The 26764-nt window shown below is 47.8% G+C and overlaps 1 protein-coding gene across 2 annotated transcripts in view; it reads right to left on the reverse strand.

The window, feature by feature from the left end:
- Bicdl1 (BICD family like cargo adaptor 1) overlaps positions 1-26764 on the reverse strand; it is an 81926-nt gene that overhangs the window by 7940 nt on the left and 47222 nt on the right. Inside the window, exons 3-8 of one of the 2 annotated variants that reach the window (XM_028765418.1) lie at positions 17530-17646; positions 14661-14807; positions 8290-8469; positions 7186-7404; positions 5817-5960; positions 184-314 (exon numbers count right to left, since the gene is read on the reverse strand). In XM_028765418.1, the coding sequence (XP_028621251.1) occupies positions 184-314; positions 5817-5960; positions 7186-7404; positions 8290-8469; positions 14661-14807; positions 17530-17646 (938 nt within the window). The remainder of the gene's footprint in view (positions 1-183; positions 315-5816; positions 5961-7185; positions 7405-8289; positions 8470-14660; positions 14808-17529; positions 17647-26764) is intronic. The other variant, XM_028765419.1, reaches the window with a different exon arrangement.

The raw sequence follows: 26764 nt of genomic DNA on the forward strand, positions 1-26764 counted from the left end.
ACTGCACACACACACTGCACACACTGCACTCACCGTACACACACACTGCACACACACAGCACACACACTGCACACACACACACACACACACACACACTGCACACACACACTGCACACACACTGCACACAATACAAACACCAATAAAGAGAAGGGAGTAAGAACAGACGATCCGTGTCACTCACTTTGCAATGGCCTCGTCCCGGTCCCTGATGGCTTTCTCAAGCTGCTCCTTCGGCTCCTTGTCCTCAGATGTCACTCTGAGTCGGTCCCTTTCTTCCTTCAGTGCAGTCATCTCCACGCTCAGCAGTGTCACCTAGCAACAGGTCACAGAGAAATAAATGTGCCTGCTGCTGCTGATAGTTGCTTTCTCAAGGAAAAGGCACTCAGAGGCCAGCAAGATGGACCCACAGGTAGAGGTGCCTGCCATGTGTGCCTGACAACCCGAACCCACATGCAGACGGGAGGAGAAAGCGGACTCTGACAAGTTGTCTTCTGACTTCCACCTCACTCTCCAGGGGCTGGAGAAACGGCTCAGCAGTTAAGAACGCTCTGTGCTCTTTCAGAGGACCCAAGGGTTTTTGTTTTTTGTTTTTTTAGTTACCCTCAGTTTACAGCTGGCCCTAACTCCATCTTGAAGGTTTCCAACATCCCTTTCTGATACACATAAAACTACGGATAAAGTGAATTCCTAAAAATAAAAATTTAAACAAGATGTCTATATGTCCAGGGGCATGTACGGGGAGCAGGCTGGTCCTGCAGTTACGTAACAAGACCCCCCCATACACACACACACACACACACACACATACACACACACACACTATAGGGAGGCTGAACCATGCAGTGCAGCCATGGACCCAGATTCCCCGTGTCCTCAGCACATCGCACCCCTGCTCTGGCTGAGAGACCCTCCAGGGAGACAGTGAGAGACCCCCATCTGCATCAGGGCTCTGGAACATAGTTTTGGAGGCAGGGTCTCAACCTCCGGCCTGGTTTCATCTTCCCATTCAAGCTGCACAGATCAAAGCCACATGGAATTTCAACATGCATGACCTGTCAGTCTGGCTCTATTACCTTTCCTGTGGCTGTGCCTCAGTAAACGGCACCTGCTCGGTCCTCACAACTAACCTGGGAGTCATCATTTGGCAACAAAGGGCTGCACCGGTGGCTGCATCAGCAACGGGTTCCGCTCACCCCACAGCAGTGCCACCTCATGCACACCATAAACTCAGAAGCATGTCCTCCCCACCTGTACATCCCAGAGTGTGGCTTCGAGTGGGACTCAATCCTAAAGCACCCGTGTACTGATCAGCTGACTTTTTGAGGTAGTCATCAATCCAAACTTTTTCTATGTGGGGACATCCCCGATTCTATGTCCTGCTGGGGGTTAGGGGGTGGGGACAGAGTATGACTTCACACTAGAAAAGCCAGATGAGGAAGATATCTACTTCCTTTTGCAGTCTGGTGTGAAGTAGAGGTCTCCCCCATCCCCCCGCTGTAGACCTGGGAGACGCGGAGCTGCGCCTGAGTAGGCGCTGGTTCTGCCGCTCTCTTCCCGTGACTCCTCCCTTTCTGTTTGGGACCTGAGTTATCCTTCCGGCTGGTCCTGCTGTTGATCCTACAGGCTATCAGATTTAATGCGGTGCCTTCATTCTCTACTTAAGTTACGCAAAGCAAATGTGCTGTGCGCAACCAGTCTCTAGAGGTTTCAGTAACTGAGCTAAGCAATACAGACTGATAGGACCGCACATGAATAGGAAGCCAACCACACCCTCTTGGTAAGCGTCACACACCCAACTGACATTTTTCCAAGGCAAGATCCGTCCACACAGATCTGCTCCCTCCTCTTAAGGGAGCAGCTGCCGCCTTGACTCCAAGACTAGACTGAAGGTCAGGGTCCCAGACAGAGCCAGCAGCTACTTAGCATGAATGCAGAAGACACCCAGTGATGAGGCCAGAAGACGGGAAAATGTTATGTGTATGGTGGGTGTTTGCTGCTCATATGTCTGCGAACCGGGCATTTATATATATGCCTGGTGTTCACTCAGGCCAGAAGAGTACTGGACCCCTGCAACTGAGTTATGGACAGTTCCAAGCTGCTGTGTGGGTGCTGGGACTCAAACCCTGCCCTCTGGGATAGCAGCCAGCGTTCTTAACTGCTGAGCCTCTCCCCTAACCTCAAACGTTGTGTTGCGAGCCCGATAAGGGAGTGTGAGGGCCTGGGCCTGATGCTCTGCAGACTGAACTCCAACTTTCTCAGAGCTAATGGTGTGGTTGGTGTAGGAGTCTAAGCACTGGGAGTTTCTGCAAACTCTCATTTGCATATGCTTCTAGCTCCAAGGTAGAGGTGACTGGGGAGAGGTTTAGCCTTACCCTAGGTGCTAGCAGTTTTGGCAGCCTCATTGCCTGCCCCACGACCTAGAAAGCACGTGGCAAGGACAAATGTCTGCAGAACAAAGCAGTGTGGGTACGGCTTCAGGATAACTGTGTAAGGGGTAGATAGGTTTTGAAACCACATGCTGGGCCTAATACTGGACAGCACTAACCAACACCTATGTGTCAAACAAAATCCAGAAAAACTTTCCACCGTGGTCTAGAAAACCTGAAGAAGCCAGAGCCCAACAGCCAACTGCTTAGGAAGGGCTGTAGAAATCAGGAAATAACTCCATCTCCCACAACGAGTTTATGTGAGGCTTAACTGTGGTGACGGTGCCACTGCAAGGCCTAACTGTGGCTGTGGGCTGTGCTCTTCCCTCTCCTCACTAAGGCTGGATCTGATGGCTGCATCCAAGTGGCTCTGGCTTGTCTAGGCAGGCCCTTAGGTTACACCCTACAGAGGCCCTCATCACTAAATAGTACTTAAGAGCCCACCCTTAAAGCCATGTAACTTGCTCTTTCCTTCAACCACCATTTGAATCTCTGCTGGAGCTCTGTCCAGTGGCCTGTGCTAGGGACTCCAGGAGAAAACGCTGAGTTAGCACTTGCGGTCATCATGGGGTCTGTCGTCTGCCAGACTGGAAGATAACATGGGGACACAGTCACCACGGTAAGGTGGAGCAGGGTCCAGGAAGATCAGTACCAAGAAGGAAGTGAAATCTGCTCTGCAACTGAAGGACGAGCAGGGTGGAGGCCGGAGCAGCCAGGAGGGCGTCCTCCAGACAGAGGCCAAGCGGGAGGGGACAAAGGAGGCTGGCAGCATGCGGGAGCACACGGTGGCCAGGACCTAACGACTTCTGTCTGGATATGGACACTGCCCACGACTCATGAGGTCCCCTGCTCTCAAGCCACACTACAGGAAGACGGTCACCATGTGAAGGTAGCTGGCTGTAGGTGTGTGCACTGTGTGTACGCCAGAGGCCCACAGAGATCAGGACAGAGTGTCAGGAACTGGAGTTATAGTAGGCTGCGACCCACCACGTGGGTGCTGGAAACTGAACCTGGGTCCTCTGCAAGAGCAGCAAGTGCTCCCAACTGTGAGCCGTCTCTCCAGCTCCCGGGTGCTTGTCTTTTATACTCGTGATTAATCCTGAAGACCCAGTCCATCTGCTGGTGTCTGCTCTGTCCCCATCAATGCAAGAGGGATGCTAAGGACAGAGGTCATGGGTGAGAGCCAGGCAAGTCTTCATGCTGGTTATAGGTCTTTGCCTCAAACAGATAAATTAGCAGTTAAATAATTTGCACTCTTCTACTTAAAAGTCTGGTTAGTTTTTGAGGGTGCAGCACGCCACACTGACTTCTGGCCCAGTTTCCTGGGGGTGTAAAGAACACTCCCAAGTGGGAAAACAATGGGCTTAGAGACCAGATCGCTGACTGGATGAGGCTCAACCTTTGGTCCAGCTGTTTTTGGAATCTCAGTGCCAGCTAACCTTGTCTGTGCCTCCCCACAGAGAGCACAGAGATAGTCCCTGCTGTCCTCCCGACATCATGAGAGACTCTAGGCTGCAGGTGTTCCACACAGCTATCACATGTGCTTGCTGGTAGGCTCAGTGCCATACATATGGAGGTCACATGTGAACCAACCCTGCATGAGGCATACAAGCCCTAGGTGTTTGCTGCTATTTTTATAGTCATCCTGGACCACAAAATCCCATCTGAAGCCGGAACCTTGGGTGCTAGTGTAACTCCCATGAGTGTCCACTAGTGGGTGCATATGGGGCTGAGGGGTTTCTTTTTTGAGTCCTCTGGAAAAGAAGTCCAAGTTCATGTGGAACATGAGTAGAGCCTAGAACACTCTCTGAAAGGGAGCTCACAGGAACTGGACTAAACCAGTCATCAAACCAACTATTGTTTTGTTTCTTCTTTCTTTTAGAGACAGGGTTTCACTGTATGAGAGCCCTGGCTGTCCTGGAACTCACTGTGTAGACCAGGCTGGCCCTAAACTCACAGAGATCCGCCTGGCTCTGCCTCCCACGTGCTGGATCAGAGGAGTGCACCACCATGCCTGGCTATCAACGTGTGTAGTACAGATGGCTTCCTAACTCCGCACCAAACTCTGCACGACCTGCATTCAAACTGCTCTTCTCAGTGAAATGATGTCCTCCAGGGAGGTGAAAAAGCCAAAGGAAAATTTTTAGAAAATTATCAAAACACAATAAGCAATAAGCAAGCACTTTTTTTTGTTTTAATAATTAGGAACACTGAACTATGCTTGGGAGGCTGAGGAAAGAGGACTTACTGAGCCCAAGAGTTCAAGGCTAGGAAATGCAAAACAGTGACACTCCATTTCCAAACCAACCTACCAACAATACAAGCTGGAATCTAAAGAACACTGAGACAGGTGTGGAGTAGCCCAGGCCGGCCATGAACTCGCCATATACCTAAGGATGACCTTGAATTCCTAATCCCCCTGCCTTCACCTCCCAAGTGCTTTGATTTCATGCATGTGCCACCGGCTCCAGAGAACCTCTAAACAAGCTTTTCTTTTCCTCCTGAGAGTGCTGGAGATTAAAGCCAGGGCCTTGCAGCTGCAAGTCAACACTCCCACCACCAAGCTGGACCTGTTTAGAGAACTTCCAGATCCAACGTCTCTTGTATTTCATTCCCTCAGTTTAGAAGAGCTGTCCTTATGACTGACTCCTCTCTGAGGACCTCAGACTTTAGGTGGGATCATGCCTTAGGCTACCTAGCCCAGCCCTCAGCATGTGGCCAGGAGCAGGCCGCAGCTGTGACCATCACCCTTGCTCTCTGGCCTCTCACGGGAGAGTAGTGACGGCCATAGATGGGCCTCCCCATATTCATCCGAGAGGACAGTGAAAGAGACACCGGTTTATAACGAAGGCATCTTAGGTGTAAGAACATGTCACCAAGGGGAAAGCTGTGTATCAACCCCACACAGAAGAACGATGCAGTGGTCCAGGATGGGTGGAGGTGCTCTCCAAGTTGTCACTCCTGCATGTGCGTCTGGTCCAGAGGAAGCTTGCCTCAGGACAGACCTTAAAAGTGTCTTTCTGGGTGGAACATCTAAGTTCTTTAACATTTTTCAGATCAGAACATTAATCTCCTTTAGTGTCCACAGAGAGGTAGTGTCATGACAGAGCAAGGAAGGAACAGTAATAAGGGCAACAGAAGTTTCCAGAGCTGAAAAGCAGGCTCCCAGAGGGGATGAAGCCGACACCTTAAAGACCAATTGTTCCTTGACCTGACAGCTCCCACAACACAACCTGGGAGCTGTGGCTGTCAGTGGTCAGCACCCACTTCCTCACGGTTGGGCCCAGTCCCCTGGAACGGCATGGAGGAGGGCTGCATCTCACACAAATGGGCGCTTTAGGTAAAGACCCTGTACACACTCTCTGCACTGTGAAATGGGGGTGCTCACCTGACTGTGGAGTTGCTGCAGCTCTTCTAGGCTCTGCCTCAGTTTACCCCTCTCTCCCTCCATGAGCTCCCTCAGGGCTCTTGAGTCCTCACTGGTCTGCCTTATTTGTTCTTCTAAGGACTCATCATCCATCCTCCGGGTGCCCTGACAGAGAGAGGTAAGCCGTAGTGGGTGGGGGGAACGAGCAACAGTTAGTGGGGACAGCAACGGAGGAGACACAACGCAGAGAACGGAAAGATGAAGAGGAAGGACGGACAGACGGGCAGGGAGGATGACACAGGTCAGGCAAGTGGGACTTGTGTTTAATTTTACCCTATAAAAGTCTGTTTCTATTTCAAGCTTTGGAGAAGCAGCTGCAGATGTTATGAATGGCACACAGCACTGACACCTTCCCTATCCCACAATGACTTGGCCTCTACAACAGAAACATCTGTCCTTCATCTTACTGCCTCTAATATAACAAAGACGTAACGACTCTGTGGAAGGGTGAGGTGGGAGAAAAGTCATGGAGAAACCCATCGTGACTCTGTGGACATGCCAGGCCACCCTGGGAGCAGAAGAGAATCCCTCTTCTTCCCACATGAGGCCTTGTCTGGGATTCTCAGGGCCCTGTTTGCCTCCTTAACCTTCTGTGCTGAGATTTTCCTAGAAAGAAGCCTTAGGGTTTTTATTGTTGTTGTTTGTGTTTATTTTGAGACAGGGTCTTACAATGCAGCTCTGGTTGTCTTAGAAGTCACTATGTAAACCAGGCTAGCCTCAAAGTCACAGTCATCTGCGTACCTCTACCTCCAGAGTGCAGGATTAAAGCTGTCAGCCACCACACTTGGCAAACCTTAGTTTTAAATTCTGCCAACCTACAGTTATCCTATCAGGGCCAGCCACAGAGAACAGCTCGGGAGTTTACCTAGATATGACCTTTCTGAGTGAAACCCTCCAACTCAGGGCCACTGGTGCCTTGTGCAAACTCTATGGTGAACAGGACTATACCGTGGAATTCATGATTCTCAACCTGGGGAGTGCAACCTCCTTGGCTAACCTCTATCTCCAAAAATATTTACACCACGATTCACAACACTAGCAAAATTACTGTTATGAAGTAGCAATGAAAATAACTTTACAGTTGGGGTCACCACGACATAAGGAACTGTATTTAAGGGTTGCAGCGATAGGAAGGTTGAGAGCCCCTCTCCTGGGTAGTACTTGCGGGAAGGGGACCATGGAACCAACTTCCTGGTTAGTGGTACTCAATACTCTCAAACTAATGGCTCAGGATTCTGACAAGTGATGAAAGCGGCCCCAGCTCAGGCTTCCTGTGCCGTCTACACTGAGTTCTCCCGCACAGTGAGCACATCTGGTAGCCGGTCCTTACCGTGGGCTCCATGCCATCCACGGTGCTCTGGATCAGCCTTTTGAGATCGTTGAGGGCAGTGCGCAGGCTGCCGGCAGGCACGTCCTTGGCGGAGGAGGTCTCTGAAGACTCGTCCATGGAGGAGTCCGTGGACACGGCTGAGTCGGCGCTGTCATTCCCTCGAAGGTGTGAGCACAGATAGCGGACCTGGCAGTAGGCTTCCCAGAGCTGCAGCCTCAGCTGTGTCACAAAGTGTTACCGTCACTATAGACTCTAGAGAGGACTTGTCAGTCAGCACCTAAGCCCAAACACAGGTACCTGAAATCCTGTTTTTAGGAGCGAGGGTTCCGGTTTTTAAAACATCTTAAGAAATAATACTTAGAGCCGGGCAGTGGTAGTGCACGCCTTTAATCCCAGCACTTGGGAGGCAGAGGCAGGCGGATTTCTCAGTTCGAGGCTAGCCTGGTCTACAGAGTGAGTTCCAGGACAGCCAGGGCTACACAGAGAAACCCTATCTCGAAACATCCCCCCACCCCACCACCCCCCAAAAAATACTTAGTTTGGAGTTAGTACATCTCCTTAGACCTCGCTGTCCTAGAACTCACTCTCTAGACTAGGCTGGCCTTGAACAGAGATCTGCTCATCTCTGCCTCCCTAGTCCTGGAAATAAAGGCATGTGCCACCCCCACCATGCTCAATTCTTTTAGAGATTACTATGTAGCCCTGGCTGGCCTGGACCTAGCCTGCCGTAACTGCTCTGCCCCAATCTTCCTTGTGCTGGTGACCAGCTATTCCCAATTCTTATTTTCCCTGTTCTCTCACTTTCTACCCCACTATTTCTGTCACATATGAGCGGCTGCACAGGCTGCGTCAGAGCCTGGGTGGGTAGGAGTGGGGATGGAGGCACAGAAGAGGTGGACTCTGGATCACCCCAGAGGCCCAGGGGACAGACTGAGCAGGACACTGTTCCGGCTGTTCCCCTCAAGGTTTCAGTGGCTGACCAGTGAGCGAGTCTCACTGGAGCCTGTGGCCACCGGAACCCATGCAGCGGGCAGGCAGCACAGTGCTGAAGAGGATGAAGAGAACTGGGGGCCCACTTCTGCCAGACAGCGGGGACATGAGCACCTGCTCTCTCTCCTGCTCCAGCTCCTCGGCCTCCATGCTCTGCTCGATCTCGGACAGCAGGGATGTGCTGGTCGCGGCCGAGCTCTGCAGGCTCCTCTCCTCCGTGAGTTCCTCCACCTTGCCCTGCAGCTGCCGGTAGGACAGCCGGACCTCCTGCAGCTCCAGCTGGCTTTGGTGCAGCTATGGGGAAGAAAGCACAGGCTGGGCGGCTTGGCCACAGCACAGCACGCAGGGCCCAGGACTTGACCCTGGGGCTACACTTGCCAACAACTCCGAAAACAGAGGCAGGAGGAACATGAATCAGGTTGTATGGGGGATCCAGTCAGCAAGACCCAGCTCTGGGAAATTCAATAGAACAAAACAACTCCAGTTCTTCAGAAACCTCAGGGGAAAAGTTAACGAAGAACCTAGTGATTCACAAGACTCAAGGCGGGCCGGAGAGATGGCTCAGTGGTTAAGAAGCACTGACTGTTCTTCCAGAGGTTCTGAGTTCAATTCCCAGCAACCACATGGTGGTTCACAACCATCTGTAATCAGAACATCACAACTGATGTCCAATTCTGGTGTTCTGTCTGAAGACAGTGACAGTTTACTCACATACTTAAAATAAATAAATGTTAAAAAAAAAAAGACTCAGGAAGCCACTGTGATGAACACAGCTTAGTTAAAAAAAGACACTGTCTCAACAGCACAACAACAAAACCAAACAAAAATCTCAAGGTATAAAAAAAAAAAAAACCTCAAGTATAAGAGGTCTTATATCTTGATTTAAAAAAAAAAATGATGGCAGGCATAGTGGTATAGGGCTTTAATCGTAGCACTTGGGAGGCAGGTGGATCTCTGTGAGTTCAAGGCCAGCCTGGTCTACAGAGTGAGTTCCAGGATAGCCAGGGCTACATGATGAGACCCTGTCTTGGGTGGGGAGGGGAGAAAAGTATGGTATTATGAAGTAATGGTCAATTTAAATATCATAGTTTTTGGTATTTTTAAATCCCTCTGCTTCCCTTCTTGTGATAAAGCCTCTCTATGTAACTCAGGGTGATCTGAACTTTGTAATTTTACTCAAGCCTCTGAAATGGTAGCATCCTCGGGTGACTTTCCCTGGCAACCACTATGTTGACTGCTGCTCTACTGAGCTTTCTGCAGCCCCTCAGAGCAGAACACCGACACCCGCAGCAATGGGCACCTCAGTGACTACATAACTGGGACCACCGAGCACTGATGACAATGGGGACAGTCACAGCTCTCACTCTCAATGAGAGCGGAAAGCTCACACTTAGCAAAGTCCCTAGCAGTGTCTTAAAAAAAAAAAAAAACACTGAAAGTTTATTCTATGTGTTATGTATGCTGTGTTGTGTGTGCAGGAATATGGATATGACCTTGCCGTGACACTCATACGGGGGTCAGTGCTTTAAACGGAGTCATCTTGCCGGCCCTCCTCAGCAGTTTTTAGAAGTTAAACGTGGATTCTTCAATGACCCAGCAACTCCATTCTGAAGTGTACATTCCCAGCGAGATGAGAGGGTCAGTAAGAGGTGCTGCCTCAAGCAATAAAGTGGAGGGATCTGGAGAGACGGCTCAGTGGTTAAGGACACTGGCTGCTCTTCCAGCTGACCCAGGATTGACTCCCAACATCCACATGGTGGCTCACCACTGTCTGTAACTCTTAATCCATGGCACCTGATGCCCTCTTTTGGCCCCTGAGGGCACTGCATGCACATGGTCTACAGACACGCAGACATAACACCCGTATACATAAAATAAAGGTTAACAATAATTATTAAGAAGATGACAGCCGCCGGGCGGTGGTGGCGCACGCCTTTTAATCCCAGCACTTGGGAAGCAGAGGCAGGTGGATTTCTGAGTTCTGAGTTCGAGGCCAGCCTGGTCTACACAGTGAGTTCCAGGACAGCCTGGGCTATACAGAGAAACCCTGTCTCGAAAAACCCAAACCAAACCAAACCAACCAACCAACCAACCAACCAAACAAAAAAACAAAAACAGAACAAACAGCTGTCTGTGGTGCTGCACAGCATGTATGTTTCCCAGACTCAGGTGGGCATTAGTTAACAGCCAGGGTTTGGCTGGCAGCACAGCTCTGTGCTGGAGGGACAGCCCTGCATGCCCAAGGCCTAGGGACCCAGCCAACACTGAGGAGTGGGCTGTGCTGCATTCTTCAGACTTTCCACTAAGCTGCTGTGCCGCCTCAGACACAGCTGCTCTGGGTGGGTGGTGGCGACTCCGAGCTCTGGTTCTCCTGAAAGGAGCCAGTGCTTCAGAGACTTGAGCCAATCCTCTAAATGCCTGGGGCCTCGCCTTCGGCCCATCACTGCCAGGGAGGGAGTGGCCTGCGTGAGCCCTAACTAGGAAGGGCTGGAGCCCAACTGCTGACAGGACAAGACCTGGCGAGCTGCTTGCCTGTCCCTGGATCAGCAACACCTGCTGCTACAGTGGGATGTCCTCCAGCCCCAGTTTTTGAAAAAAAAAAAAAAAAAAAACTTGGAAGGAAAGAAAGAGAAAACAAAACAAGCCAGGGTTACAGGGACTAGAGAGACATTCCTAGGAAGCACTTGGCACAGCTACAAGCAGCATGCTAAGCACCAAGTGCTTTACAATTATTCTCTAGGAAACTCCACAGACATCTCAGCGGGAGAAGGTCCCACAGTTAACTACAGGTACACACTGGACACAATTAGTTCAGTTACTCATGCACCCAAAGACATGTAATTAAGTGTAACAGCAAGAGAACAAAAGGCCAGGAGGTGCCTCATTCTCTGGTCAGTGACTGATTCACCACCTGGACAGATGTGCAGAAAACTCAGATCAAACCAAGGAAGAGCCTGGCCTCTGTAGGGGTCCTGTAATGTAAAAATATATCAAGACAGGCATGGCTGCATACACCATTAACCACCTCACTCTCGAGGCAGAGGCAGGCGGATCTCTGAGTTCCAGGCCACCGTGGTCTACAGAGCGAATTCCAGGAGAGCCAAGGAACTCTGACTCAAGCAGAAAAGAAGGAAAAAAAAATAGTATCTTTGTGTGAGAAAGACAGCAGTGTATTTCTATGTACGAAAAAGGATGACAGGAAATGCTTTTTTACTAGTACACTGTGGTAAGTCTAAGCTCACAGTACTGAAGCAGAGAAGTGAGGAGGACATTCTCTCAACACGGAGGGGCTGAGACAGTGTGAGGGACCGTGATTTGCTGTACATGATCAGAGTCAGGGAAAAGCCTAGTCCCCAGGACATATGTGGTTTATGAGTTACCCCACAGTGAGCTGATGACACCCATCCATTTGCTCTATGCACTTCTGTAAGGGTCAGGCCCTATGCTCTTCTGTAAGGGTCAGGCCCTATGCACTACTTTAAGGGTCAGGCCCTATGCACTTCTGTAAGGGTCAGGCCCTATGCACTTCTGTAAGGGGCCAAGTGCCCTTAGAAGGACAACTGAGGATCAAAGCCAAGTCCTTTGCTGGGTTTAGCAAGGCCAGGACTGGATCATGTACCTGTGATTTCAGCACTTGAGAGGCAGAGACAGGGGGCTTGATGTGAGTCCAGAGCCAGCTCTGGTTTCCCATCAACGTCTAAGATACCCAGGACTAACCTTAGACTCCATCTCAAACAAAACAAAAGCAAACAAAGTTTAGCAAAATGCTTGTTATGAAGCGAGCAGTGAGTTTTAATTCCTATTATAAGGCCTTAGGAAAAAAAAAAAACCAAAAACCACAGCTGAATTTGATCAGTGGCTTAAACATTTGTTTTGGGGTGGGAGACATGGCTCAGTGGGCACAGGCTCTTGTCATTGATGACCTGCATTTGATCCTGGAGACCCACATGCTGGAGGGTGAGAACTGACTCAGAGCAATTCTTCTCTGGCCTCCACATGTGCACTGTGCACCTATACAACACCACACATGCACATGGGTGCGCACACACACACACACACACACACACACACACACACAAATGTAAAGAAAGATTTTTGACAGCAAGACCAATCAGACCAATCAACTGTGAAGCAGATCAAAGGGCTCTCCTGCCGATGGAGGCCTTTGCCTCCCTCCCTGCTCAGCCTCCTACCGCCCTTATCTGAGGGTTTTCAATCAAGGGATTAAACACATTCCAAGGCCACTGACTCAACACTTTACAAATCTGGGTTAGGGCTGTGCAAGTCTACCTGGGTCAGCTGGAGTTTTTCCTCTGTCATTTAAGGCCATCTTGTTGACTCTTTCTGGAGGACACTGGTAACCAGTGACAAGGAGATTTTACATCAACAGAAGGCACAGACAGATGCAGTCACACAAGTAGGAAAGGTGAGACTAAGTATGATTCTCCACAAAGGGTGGGCCGTCCTGCCTTGCTAGAGGCCCCGTATGAGTGTGTGCCCTCAGGTTCCTGATGCACAGGACACCGCCCACCCACACCAGGCAGCACCCGAGGGTCCCAGTGGCTCTGGCTCTTTCCCCTCATTTCCAGGTCCCCAGTTAGGGAGTGGAAATAATTTTGATTTGCAAATTCATGCTAGGCTCAAAGTTTCTTTCTGGTAAAGGACTGTTTGTGGGTTTGTAGTTCTTTTCTTCTCTATAGTCTGTCACAGAGTGCTTCACGGGGACCCAAAGGCTGGCCCACGGAGCGCTTGCAAGGGTAAATCAGCGACTGCCGAAGGGGATGGGGTGGGCTTCTAGTCTCCATCCTATCAAGGATGGTATGTAACTTTGGATAAATGGTTTGTTTTCTGCAGGCTTTAGAGAAGTGTATGGAAGTTCTCCATTTGTTTGAAAGTGACCTGTACCACTCTCTGCTGCAATCTTAAACATTTCTCTCCACTTCAAACCCTGCTGGCAGGCCTTAGGGCCCACATCACTTTCTCCATCCCTCCCCACTCCACTCCATGGTACTGGGGATAGAAATGAGGGTCTATGCTTGCCGGCCATGCTCCCAACAATCATTTTCTAGTCAGCATTTGTTGGGGCCCTACTATATGGAAAATTATTAGTTGAAGGAACAAAAATCACCAAGGTTTAAAAAAAAAACCTGCTAAATGACCCTCAAAGAGGTAAACTGCTTAGCTGCCAGCTGAGCTAACCGAGGCAGTGCCAGTGCTGTTTGTTCCTGGACTCCAAACTCAGAAGGTGTTTTCTTTTATTGTTTGAGACAGTTTCAATACAGCCTAGCCCAGCCGGGAACCTGCAACACAGCTCAGGCTAACTCTGAACTCGAATGCCTCCTTATTCAGCCTTAAAAGTGGATCTCAGGCATGTCCCACCATGCTTGGCCTCAGTTAAAATGTCATCCCACATCAGAACCTCTGAAGAAGCCAGGCAGTGGTGGCGCACGCCTTTAATCCCAGCACTCGGGAGGCAGAGGCAGGCGGATTTCTGAGTTCGAGGCCAGCCTGGTCTACAGAGTGAGTTCCAGGACAGCCAGGGCTACACAGAGAAACCCTGTCTTGAAAAACAAAAACAAAAACAAAAACAAAACAAAACAAAACAACCTCTGAAGACCTTTCCTCTGAACCCAGTGGGGCCTCTGTGGCCTGGTCTTTGGGTAGGGATTCACCTGGCATTCAAGTACTACCTGCCCAATCAATTATTCACAAATGATACCAACACAGCCCACTGTACTCTCCCCACCCACCCAGAGGGAAATAATGTTCTCCCCTACTCTACAGAAGCAGCCCAGCCCAGCAGAGCACCTTGGGATCCAATGCGGCCCCATATTTCTGGGGAGACTATGAGATTATTTGTCTGTTCTTTCTTCCAAGGCTGAGCTTGGATTTTCAATGGCAGCCTAGGGACAGTTCCCAAACGAGGGCAGCCATGACTAAGAAGCAGTTGGCTTAGGGAGGTTAAATATCTGTTAGTTCATGAAGGGGCTGGCGCCTGCCCTTTCTGCAACAGGCAGAAGCTGAGTATGCTTGCTGGGTTCTTGAGAGAGGTTCTTGGTTTCTGTTTTGTGCCAGGCAACTAAATCCCTGTGCTGGGCAACAGCAGGGAACACTGGGAGCTGGGAACAGGGATCCAGGGGCTCCCTTTGAAATCTTCTGGCAGGTTTCACAAATGCTAGCTAGCTAGGGCAGGAGACTCTGAGTGTTCCAGCATTAACTGCCCAGAAAGAACTGTATGACACTGCTCAGGGACCAGTGGCTCAGAGCACACAGAAGGAGTGATCCGAGAACAATTACTTACCCAGTTATAGGTATGCTAGAGTCCCCTAGGGAAGTATAAGATCCATGTGGAGATCTCAGGGTCACCTACTTGGCCACCAGCAGTGGTGGTGGCCTCATGGCCTTTCTTTTTTGCCTAAGTACTCTCACCCACCCCCAACCCCGGTCTGGCCCTAGCTCTATGCAGTAGCCTCTCTGTCCCGTACCTGCAGGTCTTTGTCATGGCCCTGCCTTTCTAGAATCAGCACCCGGTCCTGTAGCTCCTCCACGGTCCCTTGAAGCAGGTCATTCTCCTCTAAGGTGGCGCTGAGCCGATGCTCCAGCTCCCGCTTTCGATCTGACAGCATCTTGATCTGAAAAGACGGAGAACCACAGGATGGTGTAGCGTTCTATCTGGCTGAGTGTAAGAGGAGGGACTAGCCCCAAATATGAAGGTATGTGTCTCTGGATATTGTGCCTAGAGACTTGGGGCTCATCTTGGAGAACAGAGCTGTACAATCCTGGGCTGAAGGGCAAGCTGTCTGGGAAGGGGCAGGAGTTAGCCCAGGGAAAGCCAGAGTGTGGGCTGCCAGGCAGACGAAGGAGAGTCAGTGCTCTGTAGATTCCAGAGATGTCAGAGAAGGCCCCGCCTCGTCTGACCTCAGCCCTGCCTGGCAGAGCAGCACCTCATCTGCCTACTCCCCAAGTCGCGGCACCAGGACGTTCCCTGAGAGTTGTTGTGTTCTTGCAAACAGGTTCTCCACCTTCTCTTCCCACTGCCGATTCCCCTGGTGCTACCATCCCAACTCAGACCCTGGGCCCTGGCTAATGAGATGCCAGAAGGGTACAGAAGGTAGAGTGTCTACATTAGCTCATGCCTGGAAAGAATCAGATAGTGGTCTCATGGTTAACCTGAACAAGTAAATCTGTGAAAAGAAGCAACAATCTCCCTTATGAGAAATGCTGAATTTTTTTGCACATTGAAGTCAGTGTCAAGACACATGCATCTCTTGTAAGGTATGTCCGCTCTCTTCAGTGTCAGGGAGAAAGCTGAGAAAGAGATGCCTAGTCTTTTCTGGCTTCCAGGTTTCCAGTGAGGAAGCTCAGTCAATGCTCCTCAAGTCCAGAAATGCCTTATCCAGGGCGCTGCCATGCCCAGGGGTTCCAGAAAGCTTTCCCAAGTAGCCCTGGCTTTGGGGGAAGGGAAGGCCTCTGGAATCCTGAAGGTCCTCACCCACTCTGCTTCTCCCATGTTAGTTCCCTGACATCATGACCTCTCATCCACCTGCATGCTCGTAAATACTCCCCTGCCATGGTCAGGGTGCTCTCTTCCTCTGTGGTCTAACCTGAGAATGTCTTAAGGCTCTTCCTTGTGTAAATTCTGGGGACCAAATTCAGCACTTTTCTAGTGGAAATTTAAAAAGTGACTTGTTCTATGTCTTCTGGGCTCTGCCTTTCCTTTCCCTCTGCCTCTTGGCTGCTCCCACCCTGCATTAGAGCTGTGCTCAGGGCACAGATCCTCCCTGGCCTCCAAACAATCAGATAGGATGCTGTCCTGGGGAAGTGAGGTATATGGCCTTTGTCCAGAGAGATCAGGTGTCTGTCCAAACAAAGAAATATTGTCTCTCAAGTGTGCACCTGGGTAAGAGATCAAAAGGAGCAAGCCCCTATGGTGAATGGGCCCACTATTCCTCTTACTGAAGGAGACTGACCCATGCAAAGGGAATTTTCACTGTAGTTCATTTTCACGTAAATGCCCTCTGACCTTTCAATTCTCCTTCCCATGGATCATCTCTGTTTCCCAGTTTCCAGTAAAGTAACGGGGTAATAGGATTCTGATATATAACTGGCCCTTAAGATACACTTACATTTCCAGGTTTCAGGAAGTTACTTGTTTAAAAGGAATTATTTCACAGCTTAGCCTTTCAAACAGCAGTGCCAATAGATAAAGCCAGGGTTTGGCATTAGGGTGCCAGTTTCCTCACCCAACCCCTATACACCCTAAAACTTGTGACCAAATCTGGCAGCAAACAGTTCTGGGAAACTGGTTCCTGAGGGGCTAGAGAAAGTGAACATGGAACAAAGAGGAAGGCAGGCATTGAAGGAGTGAGCGCCTGGCAGGGCGGGAGAATGGCAAGTCATGCACACACATGGTCACAGACAGGCATGCTGAAACCCCACTGGAGCAATCTCTACTTACTTCAAGAACCTGCTGCTCAACAGCGGTAGGAATTCCAAGGGAAAGGAGGGAAGAGGGGAAGAGGAGGCAGAAAAGAGAAGATATTGACAGACTTTAGGAAACACATCCTCAGGCCACTTATGATGCAGGGAAGGTATCTCTGGGCTGAGTCACAGAACAGGGGCTCCTGCTGTCTGGCTCTACTGTTTCTCAGTCTCACTAGCCAAAGGGATGGAGGTCTCTAGAGGGATCGAGTGGGAGTCTGCCCTGGGAAGAGTCCCAGTCAGCTGTATGGCTCCTGCTTTGTGTGCAGACCCCATGCTGCTCACAGGACCACTCCCCAGGCACTACGTTCTTCTTCCCCTGGTCTAGCCAGTTGCACAGACCCTTGCTGCCAAGGCCTTGAACAGGTTACACTACCACCACGTCTCAGGTAACACACGAAGTACTCTCGTTATTAACCCTTCAACGGCACCTGCTGTACCCTCTTCTATAAAACAGAAGTCTCTGTTCTACTCTGTGTGGCTTCTCGTGAGTTACTACTGAGAGTTCTTTGTATGATACCTAAAACATGGTGGTATACTGAGCTAGACCTAAGAGGAATGAAGAAGGGGACGACGGTCTTCCTTAGCTTCTGTGTGGGGCTAGCACGGCTGTTTCTTGTAGCAACTGTTCAGTAAAAAGTAGGTCATTCATGATTTCAACTCCCTCAGCTGTAATTTTCAACAGCTTCATTTTTCCAGACAACAGCCTACCCACAGGAGCGAGGATCAGGTGTCCCCACGTAGGGTCTCACAGGGACGTCTGTTGAGATGTTTCAGTACGTTTTATCGAGAGCAGGGGTTTTATTCCCAGGCTCAGGACTCTGAAGACCCAGTGCACAGTTTCAAGTGTGGCCATGCAGAGGTCTCACTCACCTCGGCCTGAAGGCTCTCCAGCCGGATGATATGCTGGTTGGTGGATGAATTTTTCTCCCGGAAGTCTTCTCTGAGAGCGTGGACCTGCATGGAGAGCTGCCTCTCAACTTCAGATGCCTGCAAGAGACAAGATGTTTTCAGACAGATCAAAGGGAGTGTGCAAAGGAAATGTCTCTTTGCACGTGTCCCACAGAGCTTTAGGGTGACTGTTGGTTTCCACTTTTACTGTAAATGACTGCCTAGGTCTGAGGCTACTTCACTGACCAGAGGAAACAGGTCCAGAAACAAGCAGGCCCTTGAACACTAGCTATCATCAGCATCGTTCTGTACACAGAAGCCCAGCAAGCATCTACTAAATTAAGAAAGTCTCAATATTTTAAAATGGCTGTACTACCTTCTACCCCGGGCTTTTGTTTGCTTTGAGACAGGCCTCACTGTGTAGCCCAGGCTGGGTTGAATTTGCAGCAATCCTCCTGCATCAGTCCTAAGTGCTAGGATTATAGGTGAGAGATCCTGCCCTCAGCCTCTTTAGGAATTCCTCTATCACTCCCCTCCATTTCCTCAGTGGTCACTAAAGACAGTATTCGTCGTTGTCTGGTTTTGTGTCACTTCTCTTCAACAACAATGCTGTTTAGAGCCCCTCATCATGTATGGTATGGCTCTGAACACGAATTCTTAAGGACAGTTTGACCATTTCCAGTTGTCTGGGTACTGCTTGGGGTTGGGGTCCTCTTTCCTACTCTATCTATTCTCCAGGGCTACAAAAGGTGATCTGACACAAAGTCTACCTGGTCATGCATGGACCTCTCCCGAGGATCTGAGGCCACCATGGGAAGCCCCACATGCTGCCCCATAGAGGGGAGAGCCACAAAGCAAAGCGAGAACGCTCTGATCTCTGAGGCCACTGGAGCGGAAGAAAGCTCTAGGAAAGATCACTATGCTCTGAAATAACCAGGAATCACTTTCAGAGAAGGTGGGATGATATTGCTGAGGTGTCTGGTGTGTTGATCAGTGAGGCACTCTCCACAAAGGGTCTGTCTTCAACAGCTCTTTTACCTTCAAGAAGAATGGAACCAGTTGTCTATCTCTGCTACTGCTTTGGTTCCATAAATTCAACATATATTACCTAACTGGACTAGAGAACCACATGTAAATCTTAACCCATTTCTGCTAAAAGAAAAAAAAAATTGAGAAAGGGTTAGGTTATATAGCCCAGGCTGACCTCTATCTTACAATCCTCCTGCCTCAGCTTCTTGAGTGCTAGGATTACAGGTGTGTGTCATATTGCCATATTTTAAATAATAAATCATAAAACACTCAAGTCGAAACCAAACCACTTTTCCTTTATAATTCAAGCTTTACTCACTGTTAGCTTATTTTAGATTTCCCAATCACAATCAAACATGTAGCCAGTATCATTCTTAAAAGTCACAATAGTAACCTTTACCAGGTGCTTATTCTAGGCAGGAGCGGTGGCAACCCTTCCTGTGCTATCTCAGTGAGTGCTCAGTTTTCTGAGGAGGAATGCACAGAGGGAAGGAAGGAGAGGAGCTGCCTTAGACCAGTGCCAGCACAGAGAACAAGTCCTGGGCCTCTGCGCTCTCCCCGGCTCCCACTGCTACCATGAGCAAACCATTTTTAAATGCTAAGAGGTTTTCTTTAGCAAACTTGAGATTTCTTACAGTGGAATGGAGGGGCCATCATTAAAACTCTCTCACAAGTCAAGCTTGTTGTGAATCGACAAGCTTGTTGTGAAGCTTTGACTGCTTGTTGTGAATTCATTAAACTTGGAGGTTTGAAACATTCAGATTAAAAAAAAAAATACTGTTTAAAGACTATACAATACCGGTCTCTTCGTTCGTATCCGTTTCGTGTGTGTTCACCGTGTGCTTTGTACACACCGACACCTAGGACCTCCCCTTGGTCCCGTTCCTTAAGTAGTCCCTCTTTTCACACCACGAATACACACGTATTTAAATTCAGGTTTTGCATAGGAGAGAGCATGCCTTCCTCTTTTCTCTTCTTCCCCTCGAACACACTTAGATCTATCTGTAAAGCTCTGGGTAACTCAGGAAAGGATGCTTTCTTGATACAACAAACAAAATGAAGCCAAAGGGACGTCCATCTACAAATCTAGTCCAGCTGGCCTGAGGAACGCTCCTAGGGTAACCTCCTCCAATGCTACCGCCCTAGAAAAGGAGTTCATTCACCCTTCACCATGTGGGTTTCCAGGGATGGACGAGGGTGCTGGGCTTAGTAGAAAGCACCTTTGCCTGTTGAACAACCTAGCCTCCCTATGTTAATCAAGTTCAGACCTTGAGATCTGACTCAATGAACCTTAGCTGAGTTCTGCACACATAGAATCATCTGCTAAGTGTGTACACACACATACACGCCTCTCCAAGGCTCCAGATGTTTTATGATCAAAGTATCAGGAAGCATCAGGAAAGCCTTAGCTGCACAGTGAGCTGGGACATCTCTGAGCCAGGTACTAGCAGGTTCTCTAAAGAGAGTCACTTCGGCTCCAAAACGACAGAAGGTAACTGGAAAAAGAGTAAACGGCTTTTCCTTCTTTCCATATGATGTCCACAAATTACACGAGTCATTTCATCTCCGTGTTTCTTTTCTAAATTATGAACATATTCAACTGGGCATGGCACGCATGCCTGTGATCCCAACACTCAAGAGGCTGAAACAGGAGACTCATATCCAGTTTGAATCCAGGCTGGGTTATATGGTGAGATCCTGTCTCATACAGCAGCTTTACCTGGTTTAGCTCCGGCACTGGGCTAATCCACTGAAGACTAGTATCAGTCACAACTGAAGGAAGGAGTCTACAAGTCCAGGTCATACCACAGAACTAAACCAGTGTGAAAGGCCAGGACAGCATGTCTCTGCCTCGCGTCCCACTCGCCGGGCCCACAGAACGTCTTCTAATCAAATGTTTCAATGGCCTAGATGAACCCCCGAACGCAAAAATGAAAATAATCATAACCTTTGTCGAAGAACTCAAAGAATTTAGAAAGACATGAACACCTCACTGAACCTCATGAAGGAAACGATAAATACCTGAGCGATGTCCAAGACAATTCAAATACACAGCCGAGCGAAATCATACAGACAACAGGGTTTGAAAACTGATTTCAGTGAAGAAAGAGAAATACTGAAGTGAACTGAAGCTGAAACTGGAATGAAAAACTCAACAAGTCAACTAGAAAACCCAGCGGGAAGACAGGCAGGCAGAGAGGATCAAGGAGAAGACAGACTATCAGAACGTGAGGATAAAACAGAGGAATGAGATCTCAAGCTTTAAATGGGCACAGCGGTGACTGCGGGACACCAGGGACAGACCAAATCTTCCAACTATAGGTGCAGGTGAGGGAGAAGAATCCCAGGTTAATGGCATAGACCAGGTCATCAACAAGATCACGGAAGAAAGCTTCCTCAAACTAAGGAAAGACACACCCATACAAGAACACAGAAGACCAGACAAGGCTGGAAAACTCCACATAGCGTGTTGCAGTTAGAACACTAAGCATACCCGGCAAAGCAAATGGATTGAAAGCTACAAGCCACACACAAAGGAAAACCCATCAGAGCAATGCTGGTTTCTAAATGGAAACATTAGAAACCAAAAGAGCCTGGAGCTCCAGATTCTAAGAGACCAACTGAGACTAGTACTCGGCACTACCTACTTTGTAACCACCTTCTCTCTTTGTCAGAGGACAAAGAAAAACTTTCCAGTATCCAAACAAGCTAAGAATTCATATCCAGCAGACTAACACTAAACAAAATACTGGAAGTCATAAACATTCTAGACTGAAAAGCAGAAAGAAGCACAGTCAAGAGACTAAAAAGAAAAAAAAAAGGAAGCTATAATTTCTGAAACATAAAAAGAACTAAAAAGAAACAAACAAAATCACAAAAAAAACAAAATCACAAAAAAAAAACCCACAGCAAGATGACTGCAATCAGCACCTTTCAATAGTAACGTTAAACACGAATAACCTCAGTTCTCTCATCAAAAGACAGGATGGCTGAGTGAGTTAACCCTCTTGCCAGTGTCTATAAGACAGTCAGCGCTAGAGATCAGCACCACTCCAAAGTGACAGGACGGGCAAGCACTCAGATGCCATCAGGAGAAGGCGGGGCCTGACCTACTATCTGACAGAACAGACCTCAAGCTAAGCTCATCACAAGAGAAAAACTTCTTTCTAATCAAGGCAACAGTTCGCCAAGACACATTCGCGGTGGGCTGGATGAGAATGGTTTCTATAGGCTCGTGTCCTGAGTATCTGGTCTCCAGCTGGACCATTTGGGAAGGATTAGGAAGGCACTGGGGCAGGCTTTACGCATTCAAACGATCCACATCGTCCTCAGTGTCCCTTCTGCTTCAGTTGGAAGCTGTGGGCTCTTGGATGTTCCTGCCTCCATGCCTTCACGCTGCCACGCTTCACTCCGCCATCATGGACCTTAACCCTCTGAAACCACATGCCCAATCAAATGCTTTCTTAAGTTACCTTGATCATGGGGTTTTATCACACCAATAATATAGTAACTAATACAACGTTACAATCAAATGCTGGTGTGCCCAAATTCATAAAAGTATACTACTGGAATTAAGGACACAGACTGACATCAATTCATAAAGAGTAAGTGATTTCAGCATTCCACTTTCTCCAAAAGATTGGTCATCTGAATGAAAAATAAAGAGAAATATCAGAATTAAGTGAATTCTATATCACATGGACTTAACAGGTATCCAGGGTTTTTCACCCAAACACCAAAGGCCATATACTTGATCAGCATCCAGGGATAAAATAGACAGAGAAAAAAAAACCCGCTCATAAGTGCACAAAGTTGTGAAGAATTAACACTCATTACTGAAGAAATCAAGAAAGGAAATAGTCTTGAATTAAATGAAAATGGCAACACATGAAGCCTCTGGGGCACATTAAAGGCAATCTAAGAGCAAACTTATAGCTCTAAGTGCCTATGTTAAAGAAATTAGAAGGAAAACAAATAAATGACTTAATGACAAAACGCAAGGATCCAGAAAAAGAAAAAAAAAAAACCACAAAACCAAAATTCAGTGGATAGCAAGTAATGACAGAAACAAAGAAAGAATCAATGACTTTAAGATCTGGTCCTCTGACAATATAAATAAGATTGACAGACTGTTGGCCTGACTAACCAAGGTGAGACTGAGATGGGCCCCTTTCCCCCCCAAAAAAATCAGCAATTTAATATTTAATAAAGACACCAAGAAATTTAGATTATAAGGGAATATTTTACGAACATGTACTCTCAAGGTGGGTACAGTAAGCAGCACAAACCTTTAAACCCAGCACTAGAGAGGCTGGCAGAGCTCTCTGAGTTTGAGGCCAGCCTGGTGTCCACAGAGACTTCTAGGCTGGTCAAGGGTACACAAGGAGACTGTTTCAAAGACAAAAACATGTATTCCAGTAAGTTGGAAAATCTAAAAGAAATAAACTAATTTCTAGACTTATCCAAACTACTAAAGTTAAACCAAGAGAAGGGCAGCAATCTAAATAGACCAGTAACAAGTGGGGAGATTCAATCAGTAATAAAGAGTCTCCCGATTCAAACAAGCTCAGGTCCACATGGATCCACAGCAGAATGTTACCAGATTTTCAAACCCTTCTTACAGTATTCAAACAAACAGAAACAGAAGGAACACTTCTAAACTCCTTCTACAATGTCGCTATTGAACTAATTCCAAAGTAAGGTAAATAATTACAGACCAATATCCCTGGTGAAAATACATTAAGAAATTCTCAATAAAATGCTTGTAAATCAATATAGGCATGAATAAAAAGGATTATCTACCATGACCAAGTTGACTTTATCCCAGAAATGCAGGGATAGTTCAACATATTGACCAACAAGTCAATAAACTTAATAACTCAAAAAAAAGAAAAGAAAAAACAAACAAACAGGACTTCAAGACTAAAATCACATTATCAACAGAGGCTGAAACAACCTTTAACAACATTCAAGTGTCTTCATGATAGAAGACCTATATAGTGCAGGACTGGTAGGAACACAGCCTGAATAGCAAAGGCTATACAGGAAAACCCTGAAATGAAGAAAGACTGGAATCAAACCCATTAGAACCAGAACGAGGCAGGGCTGTCCACCATCCCTGCCCCTTGCCAACACAGTGCTCAAAGCATTCACTGGAGCAATAAGGCAAGAGAAGGAAACTAGAGAAAGTCGAATAGAAAAAGAAGAAATCGAAGTATTCCTGTTTGCAGATGATCTAATACATGAGAGATCCCAAAATCTCCATCAGAAGGCTTATAGAAACGATCATCAACTCCAGCAAAGTCGTGGGCTATAGAGTCAACTGGCAATAACCAGCTTTTCTATACGCAGACAGCAAATGCTCTACGGAAGAGCTCATGCTCCCACTCCCACTCCCACCAGCCTAGGAGAAAGTAAAATACTTAATAAACCTAAACAAGGAGGGGAAGGAACTCTACAATGAAAACTCTGTACCTCTGAAGATTGAGACAGACACTAGAAAACGGAAAGCCCGCCCGTGCCCATGGATCAGTGGAACGCTGTGAATGTGAACACTCTACCAAAAGCTAGTCACACTCTTAAACCAACCCCATCAAGACCTGTATCTTGTTATTCCCAGATACAGAAAAAAAATATCCTAAAAAATCATCTGGAACTACACAAGATCCTGGATAGCCAAAGCAATTCTGAGTAAAAACTGTAACACTAGAGGAATTACCATTGCAGATGAACACATATTACCAAGCCATAGTATTAAGCAGTATATTACTGTCACAGAAACCAGACTGTAGACCAACGGAACAAAATAGAAGGCCCACACGTGAGTACACACAACTATAGGTATCGGAGGGTCGACAAAGATCCAAAACATACACTAGAGAAAAGAGCATCTTCAACACGAGGTGCAAGAAAACGATCCACATGTAGAAAAATGAAATGAGACCCGTACCTACCACCTTAAACAAGAGTTAACTCTAAATGGATCGAAGTGCAACCTTGATGTGAAGCCCGAGACCCTCACACTGCAGAACATCCAGGCGGTACCTCCCAGCTCCAAGGCTCAGCGGCAGACGGCTACAACACAGCTGAGAGTCCACATCTCAAAAGCAAGAGCCAGGGAGCACAGCGGGAATGGCTGAGTCTTCCGAAACCTCAAAGCCTGCCCACAACTGACACGCCTTGTACAACAAGACCACACCTCTTATCCTGTCCCAACAGGTCTACCAATTAGGGAGCAAGTATCCAAACATGAATCTGTGGAGCCACTGTCATCCAAACCACGACAGCAGCATGACCCTAATGATGTAATAGTGCCACTCATATCTCGGCAGTAACCAATACCTATCTATCTAACTGCTCAACAGGAGGGATATCATCCCTGGTACTGGAAACCTAGTCAACTACCCAGGGCTGGTGAGGTCCTGGATCTTAGAGGAACCATCTAAGAACCATCACTTCTCTAAACCAGAGTAAGTCCAAACTGCACTCTAAATACTTCTTCTTAAACCCATAAGTACAGCTCTAACCCCCCATCAAAACACCCGCTCTTTTCAACAGACTGTTGCAGAGAACTAATCATGGGGTGCAAAACCCCAGTGGGTGTATCTACAATACAACCCTACACCCAAGACTCAGGGGACATTTCTGAAGAGTAGATGCAGGATTACTAAGAGCCATCTGCTGTGGGACTGTGTCTTCTAGAAATGACAGGGGAGCTTCACTTATACTGCATCAGTATGGTCATCTACACAAGACCTAACGGGGCAACATCAACGGAGGCGTGGATGTGGGAAGGGGAGATCTCATGAGACCCCACCCCTAGATAAGGAACTAAAGGAACTAAGGACTTCTGGAAACAGGAAAATTAGTCCTCTCTAGGGATAAGCCCCTTTATTGTTTATCCAACACCAAGTGGTCAGGCCTATAACCCTACATACACAAGCAATAGAAAACAGACTCAGCAGGTTGTACTTGTGTGCATGTGTATGTGACGGTGACAGAAAAGGAGGCTGTGATCTTGAGAGGTAGTAAGGCAGGGAGACAAGGGAGGAGCTGGGGGAAAAGGAAAGAAGGAAATGATGTAAATGTATTTCAATTACCACCACGATTGCGTCCAATCTTGTCTAGATTTGACTTCCAGCATATCAAAACAACTAGAGACAAAATTAAAATGTATACATGACATCGTACTCAACATATAATAAAATCCTGTCATCAGCAGTAATATAGAGAGAACTCAAATACTCAAGTGAAGGGAGTCAGGTACAGAAAGACAAACATTAAATCATTCCTATTTTTTTAAAAAATTGATTGACTGTATGAGGACACTGTCACTGTCTTCAGACACACCACAAGAGGGCATCGGATCCCATTACAGATGGTTGTGAGCCACCATGTGGTTGCTGGGGATTGAATCCAGGACCTCTGGAAGAGCAGTCAGTGCTCTTAACCACTGAGCCACCTCTCCAGCCCCAGACAGCTATTATTATTAGATAAAAATTTGAAATAGAATACTGATATTTCGTATAAAGAACATATACAATTTGAAAAAGCTGAAACCTTGACAGGATCTGATTTAAGGCAAGCAAGCGTGGAACTGAGGCACAGTGAAAAGAGAAAGACTTATCAGGGTATGGCATGCCCGTGAGCGAGGGACAGGCTAATAAACGCTTGGCTTCCATTTCAGGTTCTTTCCTTTCGGGGTTGGGTTAAAAACAACTAGCCATGTTCTAGATGATGTTCAGGGCCCGTAAGCATTCCTGCTCTAGAATAAAGTCCGATGCTCTCGCCTGTGAACACACGTGAGTTCACAGAAAAGGCCTGATGCAGTTGATGTGGACTGTGGTGGTCCTGTTTAGAAGCAGCGTGCGTAAAGGCCACTGACATTTAAGACGTGTATGCCCTGGAGAGAGAGAAGGCGGGTCTACTTCTGTTTGATGTGAGCTAACTTCAGACACAGGACACGGTAGTGGTTTTGTTATGACCCTTCTTGAACTCCCCATCACTAACGTAACCCCTCAGTGTCGGAGACTAGGAACCACAGCAGTCCAAGCGCCCACCGAGGGAGAAGGGACACAAGTTAATCCGCTTTCACTTATGAAAGAAGACCATCATTCAGTGTCAGATTCCTACTGCTAGTTTAGATAGATAGATAGATAGATAGATAGATAGATAGATAGATAGATAG

Source organism: Grammomys surdaster, unplaced genomic scaffold, assembly GCF_004785775.1.
Source record: "Grammomys surdaster isolate TR1022 unplaced genomic scaffold, NIH_TR_1.0 164, whole genome shotgun sequence".
Classification (NCBI taxonomy): Eukaryota; Metazoa; Chordata; class Mammalia; order Rodentia; family Muridae; genus Grammomys; species Grammomys surdaster.